This window comes from Saimiri boliviensis, chromosome 21, assembly GCF_048565385.1.
Source record: "Saimiri boliviensis isolate mSaiBol1 chromosome 21, mSaiBol1.pri, whole genome shotgun sequence".
In the NCBI taxonomy this organism is placed as follows: domain Eukaryota; kingdom Metazoa; phylum Chordata; class Mammalia; order Primates; family Cebidae; genus Saimiri; species Saimiri boliviensis.
In genome coordinates, this window is record NC_133469.1 from 13,342,130 (window position 1) to 13,369,483 (window position 27,354).

The 27,354-nt window shown below is 49.5% G+C and overlaps 1 protein-coding gene across 6 annotated transcripts; it reads left to right on the forward strand.

Annotated features, from left to right (window-relative positions):
* On the forward strand, positions 1-27,315 carry ANKRD54 (ankyrin repeat domain 54). Of its 6 annotated transcripts, XR_012515431.1 has the most exons (9): positions 3,066-3,569; positions 16,726-16,773; positions 22,159-22,257; positions 23,043-23,114; positions 23,738-23,785; positions 23,860-23,984; positions 24,197-24,304; positions 25,817-26,763; positions 27,066-27,315. XR_012515431.1 is itself a non-coding variant. In XM_074390899.1 (8 exons), the coding sequence occupies exons 2-8, from the start codon at positions 16,753-16,755 to the stop codon at positions 25,889-25,891; spliced, it is 543 nt and encodes a 180-aa protein (XP_074247000.1). In that variant the 5' UTR covers positions 1-535; positions 16,726-16,752; the 3' UTR covers positions 25,892-27,315. The 6 variants fall into 6 exon arrangements, 5 of the variants coding, with proteins under 5 accessions (XP_074247000.1, XP_074247001.1, XP_074246999.1 ...); XM_074390899.1 differs by lacking the exon at positions 3,066-3,569 and adding an exon at positions 1-535 and having other exon boundaries at positions 22,164-22,257; positions 25,817-27,315; XM_074390900.1 differs by lacking the exon at positions 3,066-3,569 and adding an exon at positions 982-1,149 and having other exon boundaries at positions 25,817-27,315.
* The last annotated feature ends 39 nt before the right edge of the window (positions 27,316-27,354 follow it).

The window sequence follows — 27,354 nt, forward strand, 5'->3', positions numbered from 1 at the left end:
GGCAATCCGACTGAGCCATATCGAGAATGAAGGGGAGCCGGGTGCGGTGGCTCACGCCTGTAATCCCAGCACTCTGGAAGGCGGAGGCGGGCGGATCACCTGTAGTCGGGAGTTCGAGAGCAGCCTGACCAACGTGGCAAAACCCTGTCTCTACTAAAAAATACAAAAAAATTAGCTGGGCATGATGGCGCCTGCCTGTAATCCCAGCTACTCGGGAGGCTGAGGCAGGAGAATTGCCTGAACCCAGGAGGCGGAGGTTGCGGTGAGCCGAGATCGCGCCATTGCACTCCAGCCTGGGTAGCAAGAGCGAAACTCCGTCTCAAAAAAAAAAAAAAAAAAAAAAAGGATTACAAGTAGCCTGAATTTTCCTCTTCTTCAAATAAAGACTTCGCAAAGAAGGTGAAACTGGAATACTGTTGTAGATACAGATATAAGGACCCGAAGCAGTTCAGCCTAAAGGCGAGGCAAAGTCAGAGGGCCCAGAAAGAATGCCACACAAAAGATGGCTGACAGCGTCCCGGGGCCGGCTTCTCAGGTGCATGGAGATTCGGATACGGGGGCCTGATGGGTTTAGTTGTTTAAGCGGTTTGCCTGCAGCGGGTAAATGCTTCAAACATTACGACTTCACAAGACTAAACGTACTGGGGATAAAAGCTGAGATTTGGACGGGTGCGGTGGCTCACGCCTGTAATCCCTGCACTTTGGGAGGCCGAGGCGGGCGGATCACATGAGGTCAGGAGTTCGAGACCAGTCTGGCCAATATGGCGAAACCCTGTCTCTACTAAAAATACAAAAATTAGCCAGGAGTGGTGGCGTGCGTCTGTAATTCCAGCGACCCAGGAGGCTGAAACAGGAGAATCGCTGGAACCCCAGGTGGCAGAGACTGAAGTGCGCTGAGATCGTGTCACTGCACTGCAGTCTGGGCGACAGAGCAAGACCCCATCCCCGCCCCCACCCCCGTCCCCCCGCCACCAAAAATATTGAGATTTGGTCCCATGTAGTAAGAGGGCATGGAGAAGAGGAGCTCCCCTTCCCAAATTTTGGACATTAAGGTTGTAGCAGGCAAAGATGAGGCCAGTTGTGTCGCGAAGACTGGGACACGGGCAGCTCTTGAGTACACCGGGTTCGAGTCCCGGGGAAATCCTCATGGTAGAGATGGGCGTTATAAAACAAACCAATTAAAGCCAGTGTATGAATCAATGGCTTTAGTTTAGCCATCTACCCATACACAACATCTAGTGGAAATCCGAGTTCCAGTCCCTACTGCGCCACTGATTTGCTGTGTGACCAGGCCGAACATGTCTCATGCTCTCTGGGTCCCTTTGTCACAAAGCCCTCACTTTTTCCACTGAGGCACTGCAACCTCCGCCTCCTGTGTTCAAGCGATACTCCTGCCTTAGCTTCCTGAGTAGCTGGGATTACAGGCACATGCCACCACACCCAGCTAATTTTTGTATTTTTAGTAGAGTTGGGGTTTCACCATGTTGGTCAGGCTGGTCTCGAACTCGACCTCGTGATCTTCCCACCTCGGCCTCCAAAGTGCTGGGATTACAGGTGTGAGCCTCCACACCTACCTACATTCGGGATTTGGCACTCACTGTTACCCAGGTGTAGAATTGAATGCAGTGGCGCCCCCACTCCAATTCCCTTTCTTATCGGACAGCTGCATGGCACCTTCAGGTGTTTACTCTGATGCCGTCACTCAACATCCTATTTAGAATTGCAGTGCTCCGCCCCAACTCTCTATGCTGCGTTCTTCCTTTGTTTTATCCTTGCGCTGTCACCAGAGGTGATACAATCTTTGCCCCGCCAAAAGATTACATTGTAACTGGATTGAATGGGAGGGTTTATACATGGAAGGAACTTTTCCCTGAACACAAGACCTAGTCCCATGAGAGCTGGGCAACCGTCAACGAGTCTCTTGTCTCCGCTTCCAACTCATCTATAAAATAGGGATGGTCCTTCTTGCCTACTTTATACAAGTGTTTGTGGGATGCAGGATTATGAGAAGTTTGACAAAAAGGCGCACCCATGAAATGTTGCTTGAAGAACACTTATTTCCTGGTGTTCTCCCATTGGACTGCGAGCATCTCAGGGGCACCAAGTCTGTTCCTGTGTCCAGGACCTGGCAGTCACCTAGCTCAGTGACTGGTTGTCGAACTAAACTCTTCCTCTAATGTAATCACTTTGGATTATAAATCTTTGTAAATCGGTGATCTACGTTGGGTTACCTAGAGAACTTTGACTAAAGGAAATCCATTGCATTTTGAAGCTATTTCTCACTGTAGTGATATCTCCAAATTTGAACACATTTTCCTTTTCCCAGGTACATTATGCATTTGTAGGAAGTGGATTTTTTTTTTTTGCGTTAATTTATTTACATCTGTATCTATCTGCATGGATAGCGTGGCTACTTGATTTTCCTTTGTGAGTGCCTGCAAATCATCTTAATCTGATTGGCTAAAGCATCTACTCCTTCTTTCTTTCCTTTTTTTTTTTCGTTCTTTCATTAGACCGGCAAATGGAGAGAGAGAGAAAAAAAAATGAGGCCTGGCGCGGTGGCTCACGCCTGTAATCTCAGCATTTTGGGAGGCTGAGGGGGGCGGATCACGAGGTCAACAGATCGAGACCATCCTGGCCAACATGGTAAAACCCCCGTCTCTACTGAAAATGCAAAAATTAGCTGGGCGTGGTGGCGCGGGCCTGTAGTCCCAACTACTCGGGAGGCTGAGACAGAATTCCTTCAGTCCGGGAGGAGGAAATTGCAGTGAGGCGAGATCGCGCCACTGCGCACTGCACTCCAGCCTGTAGACAGAGCGAGACTCGATTATGTCTCCAAAAAAAAAAAAAAAAAAAAACCCACGGGGGCTTGCAACGCTGCTGTTTTATTGGTTCCGTTAGCGACGTACAGCGTGAGCCCTGGGCACGTAAGTTTTTGATTGGTCGTTACGTCTGCCAGCCACGTTGCCGGAAACCCTGCTGCTATATCTTGCTTGTCCTGTGCCCTCCCCTTCCGATTGGTTTTGGGAGGGGTTTAAGTTGGAAGGGTCGTGATTGGTTCGGCCGTTCAAGCTCGGCGTGAGCCCGCCCCGCTCGGATGTCGAGCTTGCAGGCCGCGGCGCCAGGCCCGCCCGCCCGCTTGCCCGCCTGCTGGCTGACAGCGCGACTCAGGGCGGAGGGAAGCAGGTCCGTTGGTCTGTCGGGAACTAGGTGCCGGCGGCCAGGCCCGCGCGGAGCCGTTGCCATGGCAGCCGCCGCCGGGGACGTGGACGACGAGCCGCGCTCGGGCCACTCGAGCTCGGAGGGCGAGTGCGCCGTGGCGCCGGAGCCGCTGACGGGCGCTGAGGGCCTCTTCTCCTTCGCCGACTTCGGGTCTGCGCTGGGCGGCAGCGCGGGCCTCTCGGGCCGGGCGTCCGGCGGGGCCCAGTCGCCGCTGCGCTACCTGCACGTCCTGTGGCAGCAGGATGCGGAGCCGCGCGACGAGCTGCGCTGCAAGATCCCCGCCGGGCGGCTGAAGCGCGCCGCCAGGCCCCACCGCCGGCTCGGGCCCACGGGCAAGGAGGCGCACGGTGAGCGGCGCGAGCTGGGCGGGGCGGCCCGGGCGAGGGGCGGGGCCTCGGAGGACCGCGCGCCGCGCTGTGGTCGCCCCCGACCCACGGCCGCGGGACCCCGACGTATGCGGAGGGCCGCACTGACCCTTGAGTCTCCTTTCGGTAATAATGGTCAGGATGGTTTTTACAAAAGTCTTCCTGCTCTGAGCCAGCCACCGCAGACTTCTCTCACGGGGTAGTTTCTCAATGGAAACTTTGCATGACTCCGACCGCTTACAGGTGGATAATAAAATGAGGCGCTGGGGAACACGTCTATTGTCAGGGAGAGCGGAGGCCAAGCCGTTCCAGCTTGTTTAAATGCACGGACTTAGATTGGACTCCTTTACCACATTTAGATCTTAGGCAAATGATAGCCCCTTTCTTTTTTTCCTTTTTCTTTTACTTTTCTTTTGGTGAGACAGAGTCTTGCTCTGTCACTCAGGCTGGAGTGAAGTGGAACCATCTCGGCTCACTGCAGCCTCTGCCTCCTAGGTTCAAGCGATTTTCCTGCCTCAGCCTCCTGAGTAGTTGGGATTACAGGTGTGTGCGCCACCATGCCCGGCTAATTTTGTAATTTTATTAGAGATGGGGTTTCACTTTGTTGGTCATGCCGGTGTGGAACTCCTGACCTCAAACAGGCCACCTGCCTCGGCCTCCCAAAGTGCTGGGATTACAGGCGTGAGCCACCGTGTCCGGCCTATAGTCCCTTTCAGTCTTAGTTTTCTTTTTCTTTTTTTTTTATTTTTAAAAAACTTTTAGTTGTTTTGTTGTTCTTAGGGTTCATTGACAGTCTTTGGTTTCTCTGTTTCTTTTTTTATTGCATTTTAGGTTTTGGGGTACATGTGAAGAACATGCAAGATTGTTGCCTAGGTACACACATGGCAGTGTGATTTGCTGCCTTCCTCCCCTTCACCTATATCTGGCATTTCTCCCCATGCTGTCTCTCCCCAACTCCCCACCCCACGCTGTCCCTCCCCTATTTCCCGCCAACTGCCCCCAGTGTGTGATGCTCCCCTCCCTGTGTCCATCTGTTCTCATTGTTCAACACCCGCCTATGAGTGAGAACGTGCGGTGTTTGATTTTCTGCCCTTGTGTCAGTTTGCTGAGAATGATGGTTTCCAGATTCATCCATGTCCCTACAAAGGACACGAATTCATCATTTTTGATGGCTGCATGTCCCGACCTGCAGGACAACAACAGGAGCCCGAAGGGAGGGAGTGGGGATGGATGGGCAGGAGACGCGAAGAATGGAGACAAGACAGGAGTCTGATCAAGTCTCGTTTATTGTTGCTGAGCTCACAGCTTAAATAGGCCAGGCAGTGGGGCGGGGCAAAGGAAGCTTGCAGTTGGGAAATTCCGGCCAGGTGTGCCAGGTGCCGCTACCAGCCTCGTGCCGTCCACGGGCTGGACCTGAATCGTCAGGACTTGAGCCTCCCACAGGTGGCACCTGGGCTCTCTTGGCCCCAGGATTTGGCCTGTGCTGCTGCCCACAGCTGCATAATATTCCACGGTGTATATGTGCCACATTTTCCCTGTCCAGTCTATCATCCATGGGCATTTGGGTTGGTTCCAGGTCTTTGCTATCGTAAACTGTGCTGCAATGAACATTCGTGTGCATGTGTCCTTATAGTAAAACGATTTATAATCCTTTGGATATATACCCAGTAATGGGATTGCTGGGTCAAATGGAATTTCTATTCCTAGGTCCTTGGGGAATTGCCACACTGTCTTCCACAATGGTTGAACTAATTTACCCTCCCACCAACAGTGTAAAAGTGTTCCTATTTCTCCACATCCTCTCCAGCATCTGTTGTCTCCAGATTTTTTAATGATCGTCATTCTGACTGGCGTGAGATGGTATCTCAATGTGGTTTTGATTTGCATTTCTCTAATGACCAGTGATGATGAACATTTTTTTTTTTTTTTTTTTGAGACGGAGTTTCGCTCTTGTTACCCAGGCTGGAGTGCAATGGAGTGATCTCGGCTCACTGCAACCTCTACCTCCCGGGTTCAGGCAATTCTCCTGCCTCAGCCTCCTGAGTAGCTGGGATTACAGGTACGCGCCACCATGCCCAGCTAATGTTTTGTATTTTTAGTAGAGACGGGGTTTCACCATGTTGACCAGGATGGTCTCGATCTCTTGACGTCATGATCCACCCGCCTCGGCCTCCCAAAGTGCTGGGATTACAGGCTTGAACCACCAAGCCCGGCTGATGAACATTTTTTCATATGTTTGTTGGCCTCATGTATGTCTTCTTTTGTCATGTGTCTGCTCATATACTTTGCCCACTTTTGAATGGGCTTGTTTTTTTCTTTTTTCTTTTTGTTTTTAAAGATGGGGTTTCACCATGTTGATCAGGCTGGTCTTGAACTCCCGACCTCAGGTGATCCGCCTGTCTTTGCCTTCAAAGTGCTTGGATTACAGCCATGAGCCACCATGCCTGGCCTGTTTTTTTTCTTGTAAATCTGTTTGAGTTCTTTGTAGATTCTGGATCTCAGCCCTTTGTCTAATGGGTAGACTGCAAAAATTTTTTCCCATCCTGTTGGTTGCCGATTCACTCTAATGACTGTTTCTTTTGCAGTGCAGAAGTTGTGGAGTTTGATTAGGTCCCATTTGTCTATTTTGGCTTTTGTTGCCAATGCTTTTGGTGTTTTGGTCACGAAATCCTTGCTTACACCTATGTCCTGAATGGTTTTGCCTAGACTTTCTTCTAGGGTTTTTTTTTTTTTGAGACGGAGTTTCGCTCTTGTTACCCAGGCTGGAGTGCAATCGCGCGATCTCGGCTCACCACAACCTCCGCCTCCTGGGTTCAAGCAATTCTCCTGCCTCAGCCTCCCTAGTAGCTGGGACTACAGGTGTGCGTCACCATGCCCAGCTAATTTTTTTTTTTTTTTTTTTTTTTTTTGAGACGGAGTTTCACTCTTGTTACCCAGGCTGGAGTGCAATGGCGCGATCTCGGCTCATCGCAACCTCCGCCTCCTGGGTTCAGGCAATTCTCCTGCCTCAGCCTCCTGAGTAGCTGGGATTACAGGCACGAGCCACCATGCCCAGCTAATTTTTTGTACTTTTAGTAGAGATGGGGTTTCACCATGTTGACCGGGATGGTCTCGATCTCTCAACCTCGTGATCCACCTGCCTCGGCCTCCCAAAGTGCTGGGATTACAGGCTTGAGCCACCACGCCCGGCGCCCAGCTAATTTTTGTATTTTTAGTAGAGACAGGGTTTCACCATGTTGACCAGGATGGTCTCGATCTCTTGACCTCGTGATCCACCCGCCTCGGCCTCCCAAAGTGCTGGGATTACAGGCGTGAGCCACCGCACCCGGCTCTTCTAGGGTTTCTATGGTGTTAGGTCTCATGTTTAAGTCTTTAATCCATCTGCAGTTAATTTTAGTGTAAGGTGTCAGGAAGGGGTCCAGTTTCTGCTTTCTGCACATGGCTAGCCAGTTTTCCCAACACCATTTATTAAACAGGGAATCCTTTCCCCATTGCTTGTTTTTGTCAGGTTCATCAAAGATCAGATGGTTGTAGATGTGTTGTCTTGCCTCCGAGGCCTCTGTTCTGTTCCCAGCACTTTGGGAGGCCGAGACGGGTGGATCACGAGGTCAAGAGATCGAGACCATCCTGGTCAACATGGTGAAACCCCGTCTCTACTAAAAATACAAAAAATTAGCTGGGCGTGGTGGCACGTGCCTGTAATCCCAGCTACTCAGGAGGCTGAGGCAGGAGAATTGCCTGAACCCAGGAGGTGGAGGTTGCCGTGAGCCGATATTGCGCCATTGCACTCCAGCCTGGGTAAGGAGAGCGAAACTCCATCTCAAAAAAAAAAAAAAGAAGCAGGAAGTAGGCCGGGCGTGGTGGCTCAAGCCTGTAATCCCAGCACTTTGGGAGGCCGAGACGGGTGGATCACGAGGTCAAGAGATCGAGACCATCCTGGTCAACATGGTGAAACCCCGTCTCTACTAAAAATACAAAAAATTAGATGGGCATGGTGGCACGTGCCTGTAATCCCAGCTACTCAGGAGGCTGAGGCAGGAGAATTGCCTGAACCCAGGAGGCGGAGGTTGCGGTGAGCCGAGATCGCGCCATTGCACTCCAGCCTGGGTAAGGAGAGCGAAACTCCATCTCAAAAAAAAAAAAAAAAAGAAGCAGGAAGTAGGCCGGGCGTGGTGGCTCAAGCCTGTAATCCCAGCACTTTGGGAGGCCGAGGCGGGTGGATCAGGAGGTCAAGAGATCGAGACCATCCTGGTCAACATGGTGAAACCCCGTCTCTACTAAAAATACAAAAAATTAGCTGGGCATGGTGGCACACGCCTGTAGTCCCAGCTACTCAGGAGGCTGAGGCAGGAGAATTGCCTGAACCCAGGAGGCGGAGGTTGCGGTGAGCCAAGATTGCGCCATTGCACTCCAGCCTGGGTAACGAGAGTGAAACTCCTTCTCAAAAAAAGAAAAAAAAAGAAGCAGGAAATACCTGGAGCTAGTGGTCATGGGTAGGCGGGTAGGACCTTGGGTAAGCGGACCTTCCAGGGGCACACAGAGCAGACTGCTACCGGGCAGGGTCTGATGGGGCTTCTTTAAAAAATTTTCCTGCAGGGTTTATCAACAGCAGGCTGGGGGCTGAATGCATAATTTAGTGCTGAATGTGGGTTTGGGTCTGGTATGCGGAGTCAGGTTCGAAGAAGCCGTGCAGCAAGGCCAGATAACAAGTTGGGTGATGACGTAGTTCTCAGACGCAGAGAGAGTTGGATGTGTCCGTTTAACCCTCTGCGAGTCATCCGGCCTTACAGTCTAATTTGTTGATCTTTTCGAAAAACCAGCTCCTGCATTTATTGATTTTTTTGAAGGGTTTTTTGTATCTCTATCTCCTTCAGTGCTGCTCTGATCTTAGTTATTTCTTGTCTTCTGCTAGGTTTTGAGGTTTTTTGATCTTGCTTCTCTAGCTCTTTCAATTTTGAAGATAGGGTGTCGATTTTAGATCTCTCCTTGATCCTCATTGGGCATTTATTGCTATATATTTTCCTCTACAGACTGCTTTAAATGTGTCCCAGAGATTCTGGTATGTTGTGTCTTCGTTCTCATTGGTTTTGAAGAACATCTTTATTTCTGCCTTCATTTCATTGTTTATCCAGTCAACATTCAAGAGCCAGTAGTTCAGTTTTGATGAAGCTGTGAGATTCTGAGTCAGTTTCTGAATTCTGAGTTCTAACTTGATTGCACTGTGGTCCGAGAGACTGTTTGTTATGATTTCTGTTTTTTTGCATTTGCCGAGGAGTCATTTACTTCCAATTATGTGCTCAGTTTTAGAGTAGGTGTGATGTGGTGCTGAGAAGAATGTATATTCTGTGGATTTGGGGTGGAGAGTTCTGTAAATGTCTATTAGGTTTGCTTGGTCCAGGTCTGAGTTCAAGTCCTGGATATCCTTGTTAATTATCTGTCTCGTTGATCTAATATTAACATTGGGGTGTTAAAGTCTCCCACTATTATTGTTTGGGTGTCTAAGTCTCTTTGTAAGTCATTAAGAATTTGCCTTATGTATGTGGGTGCTTCTGTATTGGGTGCGTATGTATTTAGGATCGTTAGCTCTTTTTTTTTTTTTTTTTTGAGACGGAGTTTCACTCTTGTTACCCAGGCTGGAGTGCAATGGTCGATCTCGGCTCACCGCAACTCTGCCTCCTGGGTTCAGGCAATTCTCCTGCCTCAGCCTCCTGAGTAGCTGGGATTACAGGCACGTGCCACCATGCCCAGCTAATCTTTTTGTATTTTTGGTAGAGACAGGGTTTTACCATGTTGGCCAGGCTGGTCTGGAACTCTTGACCTCAAGTGATCTGCCTGTCTGGGCCTCCCAAAGTGCTGGGATTACAGGTGTGAGCCACCAGGCCCAGCCTGTTTTGTTTGTTTCGAGATGGAGTCTCTCACTCTGTCACCAAGGTGGAGTGCAGTGGTGCTATCTCAACTCACTGCAACCTCTGCCTCCCAAGTTCGAGTGATTTTCCTGCCTCAGCCTCTCAAGTAGCTGTGACTACAGGTACGTGCCACCACACCCAGCTAATTTTTATTTTTCTGGTTTTGTTTTATTTTGATCTGTTTTTGAGGCAAAGTCTCAGTCTTTCGCCCAGGCTAGATTGAAGTGGTGTGATGTCAGTTCACTGCAATCTCTGCCTCCCGGGTTCAAGAGATTCTCCTGCCTCAGCCTCCTGAGTATCTGGAATTATAGGCATCTGCCGTCATGCCCAAATCATTTTCATATTTTTAGTAGAAATGGGGTTTCACCATGTAGGTCAGGCTGGTCTTGAATTCCTGACCTCGTGATCTGCCCACCTCGGCCTCCTGAAGTGCCGAGATTACAGGTGTGAGCCACTGTGCCAGCCTCCTTGTTGATCTGTTTACATGTTTACAGCTCCTGGCCCCTAATAGTTGCCCAGTAAATATGTGTTGAATTCATGCTTGACTGTAACTGTGTGAACAAGGTGTGGAAGGCTGTTTCACGTGGCCAGCTGCGGCTACTTCTTAGCAGGGGACTGGGGTTGAGAGAGACAAACTAGAACTTTAGCTTTATTTTTTAAATTTTTGATAAGAATGATGTATTCAGGTTGGGCTTGGTGGCGCATGCCTGTAATTCCAGCAGTTTGGGAGACCAAGGTGGCTGCATCACTTGAAGTCAGGCATTCGAGATCAGCTGGTCAACATGACGAAAACCTGTCTCTAAAAAAATATGAAAATTAGCTGGGGTTGGAGGCTCGTGCCTGTAATCCCAGCTACTCGGGAGACTGAGGCAGGAGAATCGCTTGAACCTTCGAAGTAAATGTTGCAGTGAGCCGAGATCGCACCATTGCACTCCAGCCTGGGCAACAGAGTCTCGTCTCAAAAACAGACAGGGTCTCCCTATGTTGCCCGGGCTGATTTGGTCTTGAACTCCTGGCCTCGGCCTCCGAAAGTGTTGGGATTATGGATATGGGCCACCGCACCTGGCTTCCCATTTCTTAATTGATAGTTAAAAATAAAACAAAACAGGCTGGGTGCGGTGGCTCAAGCCTGTAATCCCAGCACTTTGGGAGGCCGAGGCGGGTGGATCACGAGGTCAAGAGATCGAGACCATCCTGGTCAACATGGTGAAACCCCGTCTCGACTAAAAATACAAAAAATTAGCTGGGCGTGGTGGCGTGTGCCTGTAATCCCAGCTACTCAGGAGGCTGAGGCAGGAGAATTGCCTGAACCCAGGAGGCGGAGGTTGTGGTGAGCCGAGATCGCGCCATTGCACTCCAGCCTGGGTAACAAGAGCGAAACTCCGTCTCCAAAAATAAATAAATAAAACAGCCGGGCGCGGTGGCTCAAGCCTGTAATCCCAGCACTTTGGGAGGCCGAGGTGGGTGGATCACGAGGTCAAGAGATCGAGACCATCCTGGTCAACATGGTGAAACCCCGTCTCGACTAAAAATACAAAAAATTAGCTGGGCGTGGTGGCGTGTGCCTGTAATCCCAGCTACTCAGGAGGCTGAGGCAGGAGAATTGCCTGAACCCAGGAGGCGGAGGTTGCGGTGAGCCGAGATCGCGCCATTGCACTCCAGCCTGGGTAACAAGAGCGAAACTCCGTCTCCAAAAATAAATAAATAAAACAGCCGGGCGCGGTGGCTCAAGCCTGTAATCCCAGCACTTTGGGAGTCCGAGGCGGGTGGATCACGAGGTCAAGAGATCGAGACCATCCTGGTCAACATGGTGAAACCCCGTCTCTACTAAAGATACAAAAAATTAGCTGGGCATGGTGGCACGTGCCTGTAATCCCAGCTACTCAGGAGGCTGAGGCAGGAGAATTGCCTGAACCCAGGAGGTGGAGGTTGCGGTGAGCCGAGGTGGCGCCATTGCACTCCAGCCTGGGTAACAAGAGCGAAACTCCGTCTCAAAAAATAAATAAATAAATAAATAAATAAATAAATAAATAAAACAGGCCGGGCGCGGTGGCTCAAGCCTGTAATCTCAGCACTTTGGGAGGCCGAGGCGGGTGGATCATGAGGTCGAGAGATCGAGACCATCCTGGTCAACATGGTGAAACCCCGTCTCTACTAAAAATCCAAAAATTTAGCTGGTGCGTGCCTGTAATCCCAGCTACTCAGGAGGCTGCGGCAGGAGAATTGCCTGAACCCAGGAGGCGGAGGTTGTGGTGAGCCGAGATCATGCCATTGCACTCCCCCCTGGGTAACAAGAGGGAAACTCCATCTCAAAAAAAAAAAAAAATTAATTAAAAAAAAAAAAAACAAAAAAACAGCACTGAATTAAGGTCCCTCGATTTTAATCCTGAAATTACAGCACGATTTTGTACAAGTATCCTGATTCACATATCTCTGTGGCTTCTGATCTCACCTATAAACACAGACCCACCTTCCACCTGAACCCTGGGTTCACAGTTTGCACAGCGTTTTCTCATCCATTATCTCGCCTCCTTACCCACAAAGCTGGGATGCAGGCAAGGCAGAGATTATCATCCTCATTTTATAGGGTAGGAAACGGGTTCATGAGGGTGAGTTGTCTGGCCTGTGGTCACACAGCTGTGGGGTCACAACTGTGATCGTACAGGTCCTTACTTCATAACACTGTGAGCTGACTCAGGTAATGAGTTAATAAAGCCTGCAAATGGCTAATGGGCTGTGCTGTGTAAGCTGTTAGTATGGCAAACAGGATCAAGATCAGATCTGGAGCTGTCTTCAGGGACCTGAAGGGAGCCCCTTAGGCTGGTGAGGACAGGGCTGTAATCCCTCCTGGGTTGTTGTTATTTTTTTTTAAGATGGAGTCTCACTCTGTCACCCAAGCTGGAGTGCAGTGGCATGATCTTGGCTCATTGCAACCTCCACCTCGTGGTTTCAAGTGATTCTCCAGCCTCAGCCTCCCCAGTATTATTATTATTATTATTATTATTATTTTTTTTTTTTTTTTTTTTAGACGGAGTTTCGCTCTTGTTACCCAGGCTGGAGTGCAATGGCATGATCTCGGCTCACCACAACCTCCGCCTCCTGGGTTCAGGCAATTCTCCTGCCTCAGCCTCCTGAGCAGCTGGGATTACAGGCACGTGCTACCACTCCAGCCTGGGTAACAAGAGCAAAACTCTGTCTCAAATAATAATAATAATAATAATAATAATAATAATAAAGTCTATTTTATCAGAGACGAGAATTGCAGCTCTTGCTTTTTTTTTTTTTGCTCTCCATTTGCTTGGTAAATCTTCCTCTGTCCCTTTAGCTTGAGCCTTTGTGTATCTTTGCATGTGAGATGGGTTTCCTGGATACAGCACACCTATGGGTTTTGGCTTTTTATCCAATTTACCAGTCTGTGTCTTTTGATTGGGGCATTTAGCCCATTTATGTTTAGGGTTAATATTGTTATGGGTGAATTTGATCCTGCCATTCTGATGCTAGCTTGCTGTTTTGCCCATTAGTTGATGCAGTTTATTCATTGTGTTGTTGCTCTTCACCATTTGGTATTTTTTAGAGTGACTGGTACTGGTTGTTCCTTTCTATGTGTAGTGCCTCTTTCAGGAGCTCTTGTAAAGCAGGCCTGGTGGTGATGAAATCTCTAAGTACTTGCTTGTTCGCAAAGGATTTTATTTTACCTTCACTTATGAAGCTTAGTTTGGCTGGATATGAAATTCTGGGTTTAAAGTTCTTTTCTTTAAGGATGTTGAGTATTGGACCCCACTCTCTTCTGGCTTGTAGGGTTTCTGCTGAGAGATCTGCTGTGGGTCTGATGGGCTTCCCTTTGTGGATAACCCAACCTTTCTCTCTGGCTGCCTTAGCATTTTTTCCCTGGTGAATCTGATGATTATGTACCTTGGGGTTTGTCTTCTTTAGGAATATCTTTGTGGTATATTCTCTGTATTTCGTGGACTTCAATATTGCCCTGCCTTGCTAGGTTAGGGAAGTTTTCCTGGATAATATCCGGAAGAGTATTTTTCAGCTTGGACTCATTCTCTCTGTCACATTCAGGTACACCTATCAAACATAGATTAGGTCTTTTCACATAGTCCCATATTTCTTGGAGACCTTGCTCATTCCTTTTTACCCTTTTTTCTCTAATCTTGTCTTCTTGTTTTATGTAATTGAGTTGATGTTTGACCTCTGATATCCTTTCTTCTTCTTGGTCAATTCAGCTGTTGAAACTTGTTTATGCTTCACGAAGTTCTTGTGTTGTGTTTTTCAGCTCTATCAATTCACTTATATTATTCTTTAAGTTGTCTATTCTTGTTAGCATTTCGTCAGATCTTTTTTCAAGGTTCTTAGTGTAAGATTTATTGCCGATGTAAAATGAGGAAACTGAGGCACGTATGAGAAAATGAGAAGCTAATTTATTCAGCTCCTGGGCGAGGTTCTGTGGTCCAGGAAGGGGCCAGGGAAGTTGCGCTCAGCTGTTTAGGTCTTGGGGTTTTATGGGGAGGGAAGGCAATTGATTGGCTATTGGGGAAACAAAGCAAAGGTAATTTTATTGGCTGTTAGGAAGCAGGAAGTACCTGAAACTAGTTGTCATTGGTAGGCAGGTGGGACTTTGGGTAAGTGGGTCTTGATTGGCTGTTGGGGAAACAAAGTGAAGGCAATCTTATTGGCTATTAAGAAGCAGGAAATGCCTGGAGCTAGTGGTTATGGGTAGGTGGGCAGGACCTTGGGTCTTGATTGACTGTTGGGGAAACAAGGTGAAGGCAATCTTACTGGCTATTAAGAAGCAGGAAATGCCTGGAGCTAGTGGTTATGGGTAGGCAGGCCTTCCGGGGGCATACAGAGCAGACTGCTACGAGGCAGGGTCTGATGGGGGCTTCTTTAAAAAAAATTTCCTTCAGCATTTATCAACAGCGGGCTTGGGGTTGGATGCATAATTTAGTGCTGAATGTGGTCCTGGGTCTGGTATGCAGAGGCAGGTACAGGGAAGGCATGCAGCAAGGCCAGATAACGAGCTTGGGTGATGACACAGTTATTGAGCTTGGGTGATGACGCAGTTATCAGGCATGGAGCAAGATGGATGTGTTCGTTTAACCCTCTGCAAGGCAGCTAGCCTTACACTTAGTTTCTTTGCATTGGGTTAGAACATGTTCTTTCAGCTCACAGAAGTTTCTTATTAGCCACCTTCTGAAGCCTGATTCTGTCAATTCATCACACTCATTCTCCATCCAGCCTTGTTCCCTTGCTGGTGAGGAGTTTTAGGAGGAGAGGCGTTCTGGTTTTGGGTGTTTTCATTCTTTTTGCACTGGTTTCTTCCCATCTTTGTGGATTTATCCACCTGTCGTCTTTGTAGTTGTTGAATTTCAGATTGGGTCTCTGAGTGGGCGTCCCGTTTGATGATGATGAAGTTACTTCTTTCTGTTTCTTAGTTTTCCTTCTAACAGTCTGGCCCCTCTGCTGTAGGACTGCTGAGTTCCACTCCAGGCCCTGCTTGCCTGGGGGTCACGTGCAGCGGCTGCAGAACAGTAAGCGTTGCTGCCAGTTTCTTCTTCTGCTATCTTTGTCCCAGAAGGATACCCGCCAGATGTCAGTTAGGTGTGCAGCACCACATCTGGCTAGTTGTTGTATTTTTAGTAGAGATGGGGTTTCACCATGTTAGGTTGATTTAAATTAGAACTTAACCTAAAATTGAGAAATGTCCTTTCTTTCCTTCCCTCCCTCCCTCCCTCCCTCCCTCCTTCCTCCTCTTTCTGTCTTTTCTTTTTCTTTCTTTTCTTTTGTTTCTTTCTTTTGATGGAGTGTTGCTCTGTTGCCCAGGCTGGAGTGCCATGGTGTGATTTCAGCTCCTCGGCTCAAGTGATCTTGTGTCTCAGCCTCCCAAGTAGCTGGTATTACAGGCACGCACCACCACACCTCGCTAATTTTTTTATTTTTATTTTATTTATTTATCTTTATTTATTATTATTATTTTTTGAGACAGTCTCACTCTGTTACCCAGGCTAGATACAGTGGCACAATCTCGGCTCATTGCAACCTCTGCCTCCCAGGTTTAAGCGATTCTCCTGCCATAGCCTCCTAAGTAGCTGGGATAACGGACATGCGCCATCATGCCTGGCTACTTTTTATATTTTTAGTAAAGATGAGGTTTCAGTATATTGGCCAGGCTAGTCTGAAACTCCTGACCCCATGATCTGCCTGCCTTGGCCTTCCAAAGTGTTGGGATTACAGCTGTGAGCCACCACAACTGGCCTAATTTTTTTTTTTTTTTTAATTTTTTGAGAGAAAGTTTCACTGAGGCTGGAGTGCAGTGACACAATGTTGGCTCACTACAACCTCCTCCTCCTGGACTTAAGTTACTCTCCCACCTGAGCCTCCCGAGTAGCTGGGACTATAGGCATGTACCACCATGTCCAACTAATTTTTTGTATTTTAGTATAGATGGGGTTTCACCATGTTGCCCAGGGTGGTTTCAAACTCCAGAGCACAGGCAATTCACCCACCTCGGCTTCCCAAAGTTCTTGGATTATAGGCATGAGTCACCACACCCAGCCATTTTTGTATTTTTAGTAGAGATGGAGTTTAACCATGTTAACCAGGTTGGTCTTAAACTCCTGGCCTCAAGTGATCCACCCGCTTCGGGCTCCCAAAATGCTGGGATTACAGGTGTGAGCCACCATGCCTGGCCATCATGTCTTTCCCCCTCCCCCAGACAGAGTCTCACTTTGTCACCCAGGTTGGAGTGCAGTGGCGTGATCTCAGCTCACTGCAGCCTCCCCCTCCCAGGTTGAAGCCATTCTCCTACCTCGACCTCCCAAGTGGCTGGGATTACAGATGCATGCCACCACACCTGGCTAGATGGCTTGCTTATTTATTTATTTATTTACTGAGACAGAGTTTTGCTCCTGGTCCAGGCTGGAGTGCCGTGGTGCAGTCTCAGCTCACTGCAACCTCCACCTCTTGGATTCAAGTGATTCTCCTGCTCAAGCAATTCTGCCTCCGCCTCCTGAAGCTGGGATTATAGACACGCACCACCATGCCTGGCTAATTTTTGTATTTTTAGTAGAGACGGGATTTCATCACGTGGCCAGGCTGGTCTCGAAATCCTGTCCTCAGGTGATCCACCCACCTTGGCCTCCCAAAGTGCAGGGATTACAGGTGTAAGCCACCATGCCTGGACTATGGCTATTTTTTTAAACTGACATCTGTTACTCTCTTCACAGCTCTGAAGAGACTGAGGGACTCGGCCAATGCCAACGATGTGGAAACAGGTGAGTGTGCACAGTGGGTCAGCTACAGAGACCCATGGGCTGGTTGGGGAAGGAAAAGGCCAGATAATCAATACATGGGAAGGCAGTCTGCCAGCTCACCTCCTTTAGCTGCCAGGTGATCATCTACACGGAGCCACCACTTTCAGCTGCTCAGTGAGACTGTGTTAGTTACAGGTCAGGTGGTTCTCAGCTTGTTTAGTTACATGAGCATCTGAAAGGGATGGGCGGGGCTCCTAGAAGGATACCACTCTGGTTTTTGTTCTCCAGTGTTCACTAGTCAACAGGGCAATATTAGTATCAAAGGTACAAGGACTATTTACTTACTTATCTTTTTGAGACGGAGTTTCGCTCTTATTACCCAGACTGGAGTGCAATGGCGCGATCTCGGCCCACCGCAACCTCTGCCTCCTGGGTTCAAGCAATTCTCCTGCCTCAGCCTCCTGAGTAGCTGGGATTACAGGCACGTGCCACCATGCCCATCTAATTTTTTTGTATTTTTAGTAGAGACGGGGTTTCACCATGTTGACCAGGATGGTCTCGATCTCTCGACCTCGTGATCCACCTGCCTCGGCCTCCCAAAGTGCTGGGATTACAGGCTTGAGCCACCACGCCCGGCTACAAGGACAATTTATACTACAAGAAAGTTTATTTTATTTTACTTATTTTTTTTTTGAGACAGAGTTTTGCTCTTGTTGCCCAAGCTAGAGGGCAATGGCGCCATCTTAGCTCACTGCAAACTCTGCCTCCAGGGTTCAAGTAATTCTCCTCAGCCTCCCAAGTAGCTGGGATTACAGGCATGTGCCACCACACCCAGCTAATTTTTGTATTTTTTTTTTTTTTTTTTTTTTTGAGACGGAGTTGTGCTCTTGTTACCCAGGCTGGAGTGCAATGGCGCGATCTCGGCTCACCGCAACCTCCACCTCCTGGGTTCAGGCAATTCTCCTGCCTCAGCCTCCTGAGTAGCTGGGATTACAGGCATGTGCCACCATGCCCAGCTAATTTTTTGTATTTTTAGTAGAGACGGGGTTTCACCATGTTGACCAGGATGGTCTCAATCTCTCAACCTCGTGATCCACCCACCTCGGCCTCCCAAAGTGCTGGGATTACAAGCTTGAGCCACCGTGCCCGGCCTAATTTTTGTATTTTTAGGAGAGATGGGGTTTCACCATGTTGGTCAGGCTGGTCTCAAACTCCTGACCTCAGGTGATCCACCCACCTCAGCCTCCCAAAGTTCTGGGATTACAGGTATAAGCCACCATGCCCAGCTCCATTTATAATTTTTATATTTGTTATATTGGTCTCACCATGTTGCCCAGGCTGGTCTCAAATTCTTGAACTCAGTCTTCCCACCTCAGCCTTCCAAAATACTGGGATTACAGGTGTTAACCACTGCACCTGGTAATAACCACAGTGGTTTGTTTTGTTTTGATTTGAGACAGGGTCTGGCTCTGTCACCCAGGCTGGAGTGCAGTGTTGTGATCTTGGCTCACTGCAACGTCTGCCTCCCTGGTTCAAGTGATTATTCTACCTCAGCCTCCCCAGTTGCTGGGATTACAGGCACCCACCACTACACCCAGCTGATGTTGTGTTTTTAGTAGAGATAGAGTTTTACCATGTTGCCCAGGCTGGTCTTGAATTCCTGACCTCAGGTGATCCACCTGCCTTGGCCTCCCAAAGTGCTGGGGTTATGGGTGTGAGCCACCACGCCCAGACTCTCATCAACTTTTTCTTGCTATTTTTATTCATTTATTCAGCCAGTCTGCATCATTAGTGAAACAGATATTACTTGCATGACACTATGTTTGATGCCAAGGTTATAAAGATAAATAAGAAATGTATAGTATAGGCCACGCACAGTGGCTGACACCTGTAATCCCAGCATTTTGAGAGGCTAAGTGAGGCAGGAGGATCACTTGAGGTCAGGAGGTCCAGACCAGTGTGGCTACATGGTGAAACGCCGTCTCTACTAAAAATACAAAATCAGCCAGACGTGGTGGCATGTGTCTGTATTCACAGCTACTTGGGAGGTTGAGGCAGAAGAATCACTTGAACCTGGGGGGTAGAGTCTGCAATGAGCTGAAGTCGTGCCACTGCACTCCAGCCTGGGCAACAAAGTGAGACTCCATCTCAAAAAAAAAAAGTACAGTATAGTTGGAGAGGAAGGACGTAATGTGATACTATTTCCAAAATAAAAAGCAAAAACACAAAAATGTAAAGTTACATGTTTAGTCGGAGAGATGTAAATTTTGGAGCCAGAAAAACATGGGTTTATATTCCAGCTTTGCCTCCTGTTATCTGGGTGAATGTAGCTCAGGTCCTTTTTAATTTCTTTGGCCCTAATTCTCCTGGTCTATATAATGGATTTGACACATTGCTGGGTCATTGAGGGGCTCAGTAGTCAGGTACCTAATGTGTGGCTGGTGCTCAATGTATGGTAACAAATACTGGAAAATAGCACAACGTGTTAATACTAAAGGAACAGGATGAACAGGGCACTGAGTGGTATGGAAGAGGGAGGGGCTCACTCAGCTTGAGGAGACAGCTGGATTCCCGGAGAGGAAGCTATCTGGGCTTTACTGGAAGGACTCAAGTCCTTTAGAGGCTTGCTGGGGGAAAGAGACTAAAATGTCTGCTCTAAAATGGCATTTGGCAGCAATTTTCTCCATTTTAGCTGGACATGTACATTAGTACATAATGCCTCACATTTATTGTGCATCCCTACTTTTCAAAGAAGGAATTTCGTATCCATTATTTTCATCACAGGAGCTCTGAAAATTAGCAGGGCAGATATTCCCATTTGCTAGTGAACTGGTACCCAAATCTAGGCCTTTATACTCCTAAGTCAGTCTTTCCACTGTCCTATGGTGTTGGCAATATACTCCTTTCTCATTCTTTTTTCCTCTATATAATTTCAAATGACCTTTAAATTCAGAGGTTCATTTTTCTGCTTGATCAAGTCTACTGTTGAAGCTATTATGTTTTGTTTCATTCATTGACTTCTTCAGCTATAGGATTTCTGGGTTTTTGTTTTTGTTTTTGAGACAGGGTCTTACTTTGTTGCCCAGGCTAGAGCAGTGGCACGATCTTGGCTCACTGCACCCTCCGCCTCCTAGGTTCAAGTGATTCTTCTGCCTCAGCTACCCAAGTAGTTGGGATTACAGGTGCCCACCACCCTGTCTGGCTAATTTTTTGTTTTTTTTGTTTTTTTTTGGTAGGAATGGGGTTTCACCATGTTGGCCAGCCTGGTCTCAAACTCCTGGCCTCAAGTGATCCACCCGCCTCAGCCTCCCAAAGTACTAGGATTACAGGCATGAGCCACTGTGCCCAGCCAACCTCCGCCTCCTGGATTCAAGCGATTTTCCTGCCTCAGCCTCCTGAGCAGCTGGGATTACAGGTGCCTGCCACCACGCTTGACTAATTTTTTGTACTTTTAGTAGAGACAGTGTTTCACCATGTTGGCCAGGCTGGTCTAAAACTCCTGACCTCAGGTGATCCACCCGCCTTGGCCTCCCAAAGTACTGGGATTACGTGTGTGAGCCACCATGCCTGGCCGGAATTTCTTGTTTTCCTGATTTTGTTATGTGCTTGTATTTTATCTTACTGGGTTTCCTTAGGATTCTTATTTTGAATTCCTTTTCTAGCAATTTGTTGATTTCCTTTTTAATGAGGTCTGTTACTAGAGTTATTCTGAGGTGAGAGTTGGAGGTGTCCTTTTACCTTTTTTTTGAGACAGTCTCCCTCTGTTGCCCTGGCTGGAGTGCAATGATACGATCTCAGCTCACTGCAACCTCTGCCTCCTGGTTCAGGTGATTTTTCTGCCTCAGCTTCCTGAGTAGCTGAGATTACAGGCACGTGCCACTATGCCCACCAAATTTTTGTATTTTTGGTAGAGATAGGGTTTCACCGTGTTGCCCAAGCTGGTCTTGAACTCCCGACCTCAGGTGTCTGCCCACCTCAGCCGCCCAAAGCTCTGTGATTACCAAGCGTTAGCCCCCATGCCTGGCTTCCTTTTTCATGTTTCTTGTGTCCCTGTGTTGATGTCTATGCATCTGGTGGGATGATACCTTCTTCTGAACTTTGTAGGATGTCTTTCATAGAGAGTGACTTTCATCCGCAGTTGGTTTTTAGTGTGATGGTTGGGAAGAACCTAGTGACTCTGTTTCCAGGTAGGTGCAGTGTTATAGAATCTATGTAACTTCTCAGCTGTGTTCAACCTCAGCAATAACTGGGCTCCTCAGTAATCTAGGCTATAGAAGTTTGTGGCAGTAAAAGTGTTAACATCCTTGGTGTCTTCTATTCTTGTTTCCCCACAATGGGGAGACTTAGCCAAGGGGAATCCCTCTTGGTATCAGGGCTGACACAGTCTATAAGCAGCTGCAGCCATGCTGGGTTCCACGTATAGGTGCTCAAAGCTGCTATGGGGCCAGAGCCCAGGTTTCAGGGTCTTGTGAACCTACTGTGGCACCTGGGTCTTGGGGTACACGTGTGCTCTGTGGTAGGATTGGAGGTAGGTTGCCCTCAGCCAGGATCTGTGACTATGAGGCACTCTAGGAGCTTGGGCCTGGAAGGGGTGGGCAAGGCACAGCACCAGCCTCCTCTCTTTTTTACTTAGCTTAGTTTGGGACTTAGTCTCTGTGGCTCCAGAATCTGTACTCCGTCTGCCCTAAAGGGCAGCCTGCCAGGAACAAAGCATAGGCCAACAACTTAGGCAGCTGTTACCAGCCAGAATGGATGTGTATCCTAGCTGAGGTCAAGGGAGGGGGCCACAGTCTATGCTAGGGATTCCTGTGACCCTAGGATTTCTTACCCTGAGGGCCAAGAGCCTCCTACAGTGTTCTATCACTAGGCCTATAGTTTGAGCACCCAGAATCCATGGCCCTCAGTGTGCCCTCAGAAGAATAAGTCCCTTATCATGGCAGTCCCCATGGGACCAGCATCCAGGAAGGGCTGCTTTCCTATGCACTGTTTTGTTTTTTTTTTTTTGAGACGGAGTTTCGCTCGTTACCCAGGCTGGAGTGCAATAGCGCGACCTCGGCTCACCGCAACCTCCGCCTCCTGGGTTCAGGCAATTCTCCTGCCTCAGCCTCCTGAGTAGCTGGGATTACAGGCACGTGCCACCATGCCCAGCTAGTTTTTTTTTGTATTTATAGTAGAGACGGGGTTTCACCATGTTGACCAGGATGGTCTCAATCTCTCGACCTCGTGATCCACCCACCTCGGCCTCCCAAAGTGCTGGGATTACAAGCTTGAGCCACCGCGCCCGGCCCCTATGCACTGTTGATGTCTTGTCTAGAGGCACCTCTGAGCCTACCTCTCCACCCCTCAGGTCTGCAGCTTAGCTAACATTGCCGCTTTTCCCCCCTCCCTCCGTCTTGGTGGTGTCAGTGCAGCAGCTGCTGGAAGATGGCGCAGATCCCTGTGCAGCTGATGACAAGGGCCGCACAGCTCTACACTTTGCCTCCTGCAATGGCAATGACCAGATTGGTGAGTCCAGGAGAGGGAGGAGGGAGAGGGGCTGGGCAAGTAGTGTCTCTGCAAAGGCCTTGGGGGAGGAGCTGCTGTCTGCACAGCCTTGGGATGCCCAGTTGTTCTGGATGTAAGGAAGACTTGGCACTGCATTTTTTGTATTTTTAGTAGAGACAGGATTTCTGCATGTTGGCCAGGCTGGTCTTGAACTCCTGACCTCAGGTGATCCACCCACGTTGGCCTCCCAAAGTGCTGGGATTACAGGCGTGAGCCTGAATTAGTTTTTGTATATGGTGTAAGGCTCAGCCTGGCCTCCCTGTATAATGTCTGGGACCCAAGATACCTTCCTGTGCATCCCTCTGGGTATTGGCAGACCCCGATGGTACTACAGCCCACCCCTGGGGTGAACCCGAGATTGTCCAAGAGGGAGAGGTTATCCGTGGAGCTCACCATCTTTTACTGACTTCATTCCCACCGTGGTGCTTGGCTGTGGGAGGAGCAGAATATGCCCTGGCGAGCCTTCACCAGGAGCAGCTGCTATTGGAAGAATGTCACTTAACCCTTAAAATCTCATTCCTACACCTGCATAGGCCAAGAGGCCCTCCCCAGTCCTCTGTTCCTGGCCCTCAGGGACTTGCGCATGAACCCTGCTAAGTGAATGAGTCAGTGAATGAAGTAACGTAGCAATCCGTGCTTGCATTCTGTGTCTCCCACTCTGAGCCAGCCTCTTTAGCTAGGTTGGGGGTTCAGGGTCCAGGCGATGGAAACCTCAGACAGCTCTTCTTGGGTTTGCCTATTTCCAGTGAAGCTGCTCCTGGACCATGGGGCCGATCCCAACCAGCGAGATGGGCTGGGGAACACGCCACTGCACCTGGGTAAGCATGTCAGAAGTCACCAAGACAATTTATGTGCAGCACAAAGGCTCTTTAGAAGAAGAGCTTGGGGCCCTGCATGCTCCCAGCAGTATGTCTGAGTGTCAGGGAAGATCTTAGCCTGCACTCTCAGGGCTGCACTCCCCAGCAACATGTGTCCCATGGGTTTTCCAATCATTTAGCAGTTGGCTATGACCTTGGCAGAGCCAATTTAGCAACTGAGGTTAGCTCAGCAGCACTCAGCACTGTGACTTACAGTGACGCAGCTCCCATCTCCAGGCCTCAGTTTCCTCTGCTGTGCAGGGAGGGAGTTGAACTTGACTGCGGAGTCCTACCCAGCTGTTGCCTTGTCGATACCTTCTCAGTAGGTGTAACTTGGCACAGGCACCTGAGAGACACAGCCCTGCTCCCCCCAGTGGACATATAGAGCCAGGCTCTGGTGGTCCTGAATTCTTTTTTTTTTTTTTTTTTAAATAAAGATGGGGTTTCACCATGTTGGCCAGGCTGGTTTTGAACTCCTGACCTCAGGTGATCCACCCACCTTGGCCTCCTAAAGTGCTAGGATTACAGGCTTGAGCCACTGTGCCTGGCCAGTCCTGGATTCTCAAGTCTCTGTTCTTCCTCAGCGGCCTGCACCAACCACGTCCCTGTCATCACCACACTGCTACGTGGAGGTATGTGATTCCTTCCCCTCTGTCCTCTCCCTCCCCTCATTCCCAGAATGCTCACCTCAGCTGCTACCTTGCAGGGGCCCGTGTGGATGCCCTGGATCGAGCTGGCCGCACATCCCTGCACCTGGCCAAGTCGAAGCTGAACATCCTGCAGGAGGGCCATGCCCAGTGCCTGGAGACTGTGCGGCTGGAAGTGAAGCAGGTGAGTCCTCGTCCTGTGTGGAGCCCATGGCACTGAGGCAGCACTGGACAGGTGCTGCCCTAACCACAGCCACACCTGCCTCTGGCCCCAGGGCTCCTGGGTTATTTCCCACTGACCCCAGGTGACACCTGCTCCACTGTGCTGCTTGGAAGCAGCATCAGCCTGTCTGCTCCCTAGGGGCCCAGGCAGCTCCGCTCACCCCCTTGTTCCAGATCATCCATATGCTGAGGGAGTACCTGAACCGCCTAGGACGGCACGATCAGCGAGAACAGCTGGACGACCTGTGTACCCACCTCCAGATGACCACTACCAAAGAGCAGGTGAGCCACAGCCACAGGCCCAGACCAGGGTTAGTCCACCCTGCTCCGATGCCACCAGACACTCATATCAGAAAGAAGCTGTAGGCTGGGGCCAGGCGCAGGGGCTCATGCCTGTAATCCCAACACTGTGGGAGTCTGAGATGGGAGGATAACTGGAGGCCAGGAGTTCAAGGCTGTAGTGAGCTGTGATTGCCACTGAACTCCAGCCTGAGTAACAGAGCAAGGCCCTCTGAGAACATGTGGCAAAAGGCAAAAATTATAAAAACAACAACAACAACAAACAGAGCAAGGCTGTGTCTCAAAAAAGTGGGGGAGGGCTGGGCACGCTGGCTCAAGCCTGTAATCCCAGCACTTTGGGAGGCCAAGGTGGGTGGATCACGAGGTCAAGAGATCAAGACCATCCTGGTCAACATGGTGAAACCCCGTCTCTACTAAAAATACAAAAAAATTAGCTGGGCATGGTGGCGCGTGCCTGTAATCCCAGCTACTAAGGAGGCTGAGGCAGGAGAATTGCCTGAACCCAGGAGGTGGAGGTTGCGGTGAGCTGAGATCCCGCCATTGCACTCCAGCCTGGGTAACAAGAGCAAAACTCCGTCTCATAAAAAAAGAAAAAGGGCCAGGTGCGGTGGCTCAAGCTTGTAATCCCAGCACTTTGGGAGGCTGAGGCAGGTGGATCATGAGGTCAAGAGATCGAGACCATCCTGGTCAACATGGTGAAACCCTGTCTCTACTAAAAATACAAAAAAATTAGCTGGGCATGGTGGCGCGTGCCTGTAATCCCAGCTATTCAGGAGGCTGAGGCAGGAGAATTGCCTGAACCCAGGAGGTGGAAGTTGTGGTGAGCCGAGATCGCGCCATTGCACTCCAGCCTGGGTAACAAGAGTGAAACTCCGTCTCAAAAAAAAAAAAAAAAAAAAAAAAAAAAGTGAAGGGCCGGGTGCGGTGGCTCAAGCCTGTAATCCCAGCACTTTGGGAGGCCGAGGCGGGTGGATCACGAGGTCGACAGATCGAGACCATCCTGGTCAACATGGTGAAACCCCGTCTCTACTAAAAATACAAAAAAATTAGCTGGGCATGGTGGCGCGCACCTGTAATCCCAGCTACTCAGGAGGCTGAGGCTGGAGAATTGCCTGAACCCAGGAGGCAGAGGTTGTGGTGAGCCGAGATCGCACCATTGCACTCCAGCCTGGGTAACAAGAGTGAAACTCCATCTCAAAAAAAAAAAAAAAAGTGGGGGAAAGAGGCTGTGATTGTGGGGTTGCAGCCTCAAAACCTCCATTCACTTAATTTGAAGCTGCCAGTGGCTAGTATGTTCATGGCCCTGCCCTCTAATGCAGCCCTAGGCCACCTGGTGTGAAGGACTGACCCTTGATCAGCTGCTGCATAGTCAGAAGCCACCACATGCGCCGGGAGGAGATACCATGCCTGTGTTCTGTGCCTGTGGTATTGCGGAAGAGACCCAGGGGCCCTGGCATTCCCCACCCCTAACAGAGCCTCCCTTCTGTCCTGCAGGTGGATGAAGTGACTGACCTCCTGGCCAGCTTCACCTCCCTCAGTCTGCAGATGCAGAGCATGGAGAAGAGGTAGCAAGAGCGGCTCCCTGCCTTCCTGCCACTGCCCCACCCCTGCCCCATCGCTCTCCCAGTACCAAGAAAAAGGCCGACATCCGGGACTTGGAGCTGCACTTGTCTGGTGAGGAACTTGCCCTCACCTGCAGATGCGGTGGAGCAGAGGTGCTCTTTCCAGTCCCAGTCTCCAGCATCTCTGTGGACAGGGATCACAGCTCTCAGCTTCTTCCAGTTCCCACAGCATCAGACCAGCCTCTGCAGCTACACTTCAGCTCTGCAGACCTGCACTGTCCCAGCAGACCTGCACTGTCCCAGCAGACCTCACTTGCCCCATGGCCTTCATGGCACCCTCCAGGCCTCAGACCCTTCTCTGTTCCGTCCCAGCTACAGGCTTGTTGCAGTCAGCAGGTATGGACTTAGGCAGGCACCCTCTGGCCACGGGAACTGGGTAGGCCCCTTAGCTGGTCCTGTGACACTCACCAGCACTTAGACATGTCACCAGACCTCCTTTTCTTCTCTTTTTTTGAGACAGTTTCACTCTGTCACCCAGGCTGGAGTGTAGTGTTGCGATCTCAGCTCGCTGTAGCTTCCACCTCCCACGTTCAACTGATTCTCCTGTCTCAGCCTCCCAAGTAGCTGGGATTATAGCTGTCTACCACACCTGGATAATTTTTTGAATTTTTATTAGAAATGAGGTTTCACCGTGTTAGCCAGGCTGATTTTGAACTCCTGACCTCAAGTGATCCACCCACTTCAGCCTCTCAAAGTGCTAGGACTATAGGCATGAGCCACCGCACCTGACCTGTCACCAGACTTTCAAGAAGATACTTCAATCAAGGCAAGGTTTCTCAACCTCGATGCCGAGTTTCTCTGGTTGGAAGGGGAGGGTTGGTGAGTCCTAAACCTTAAAAATACAAGGTGAAAAGGGACCCCAAAGCAAAAAAATCCCAATGCTGTTCCTCCCAGTCATTGAAACACCGAAACTATGACACCGGGGGGGTGGAGGGAATAGTTTTGCAGCCTCGTTGTGGCAGGCCAGTAGTGGCTCCCCAAGATGCCCATGTCCTAATCCCAGGAACCTGTCAACCTTACCTTATGTGGCCAAAGGGGCTTTGCAGATGTAATGAAGTTAAGGATCTTTGGCCCGGATGATTATCCCGGCTGGTTCAGGTGGGTTTGATGTCCTCACCTAGGTCCGTATAAGTGCACAGCAGGTGACAGGAGAGCGGTGGGAGGTGTAGTGACGGAGCAGCAAACGAGTTGAGTAGGGCAGTGCAAGCCACAGACTGCAGGCTGCCTCCAGAGCCAGGAAACACATTCTCCCACCAAGCCCTGGAAGGCGCCGGCCCTGCTTCCACCTGGACTGGCTCAGTGAGGCTGACATTAGAATTCTGGCCTCCAGAACTCTAAGGGAATAAATTTGTGTTATTTTAAGTCTCTTAAGTGTGTGGTAATTTATTGTAGCAACAACCAGAAACATAC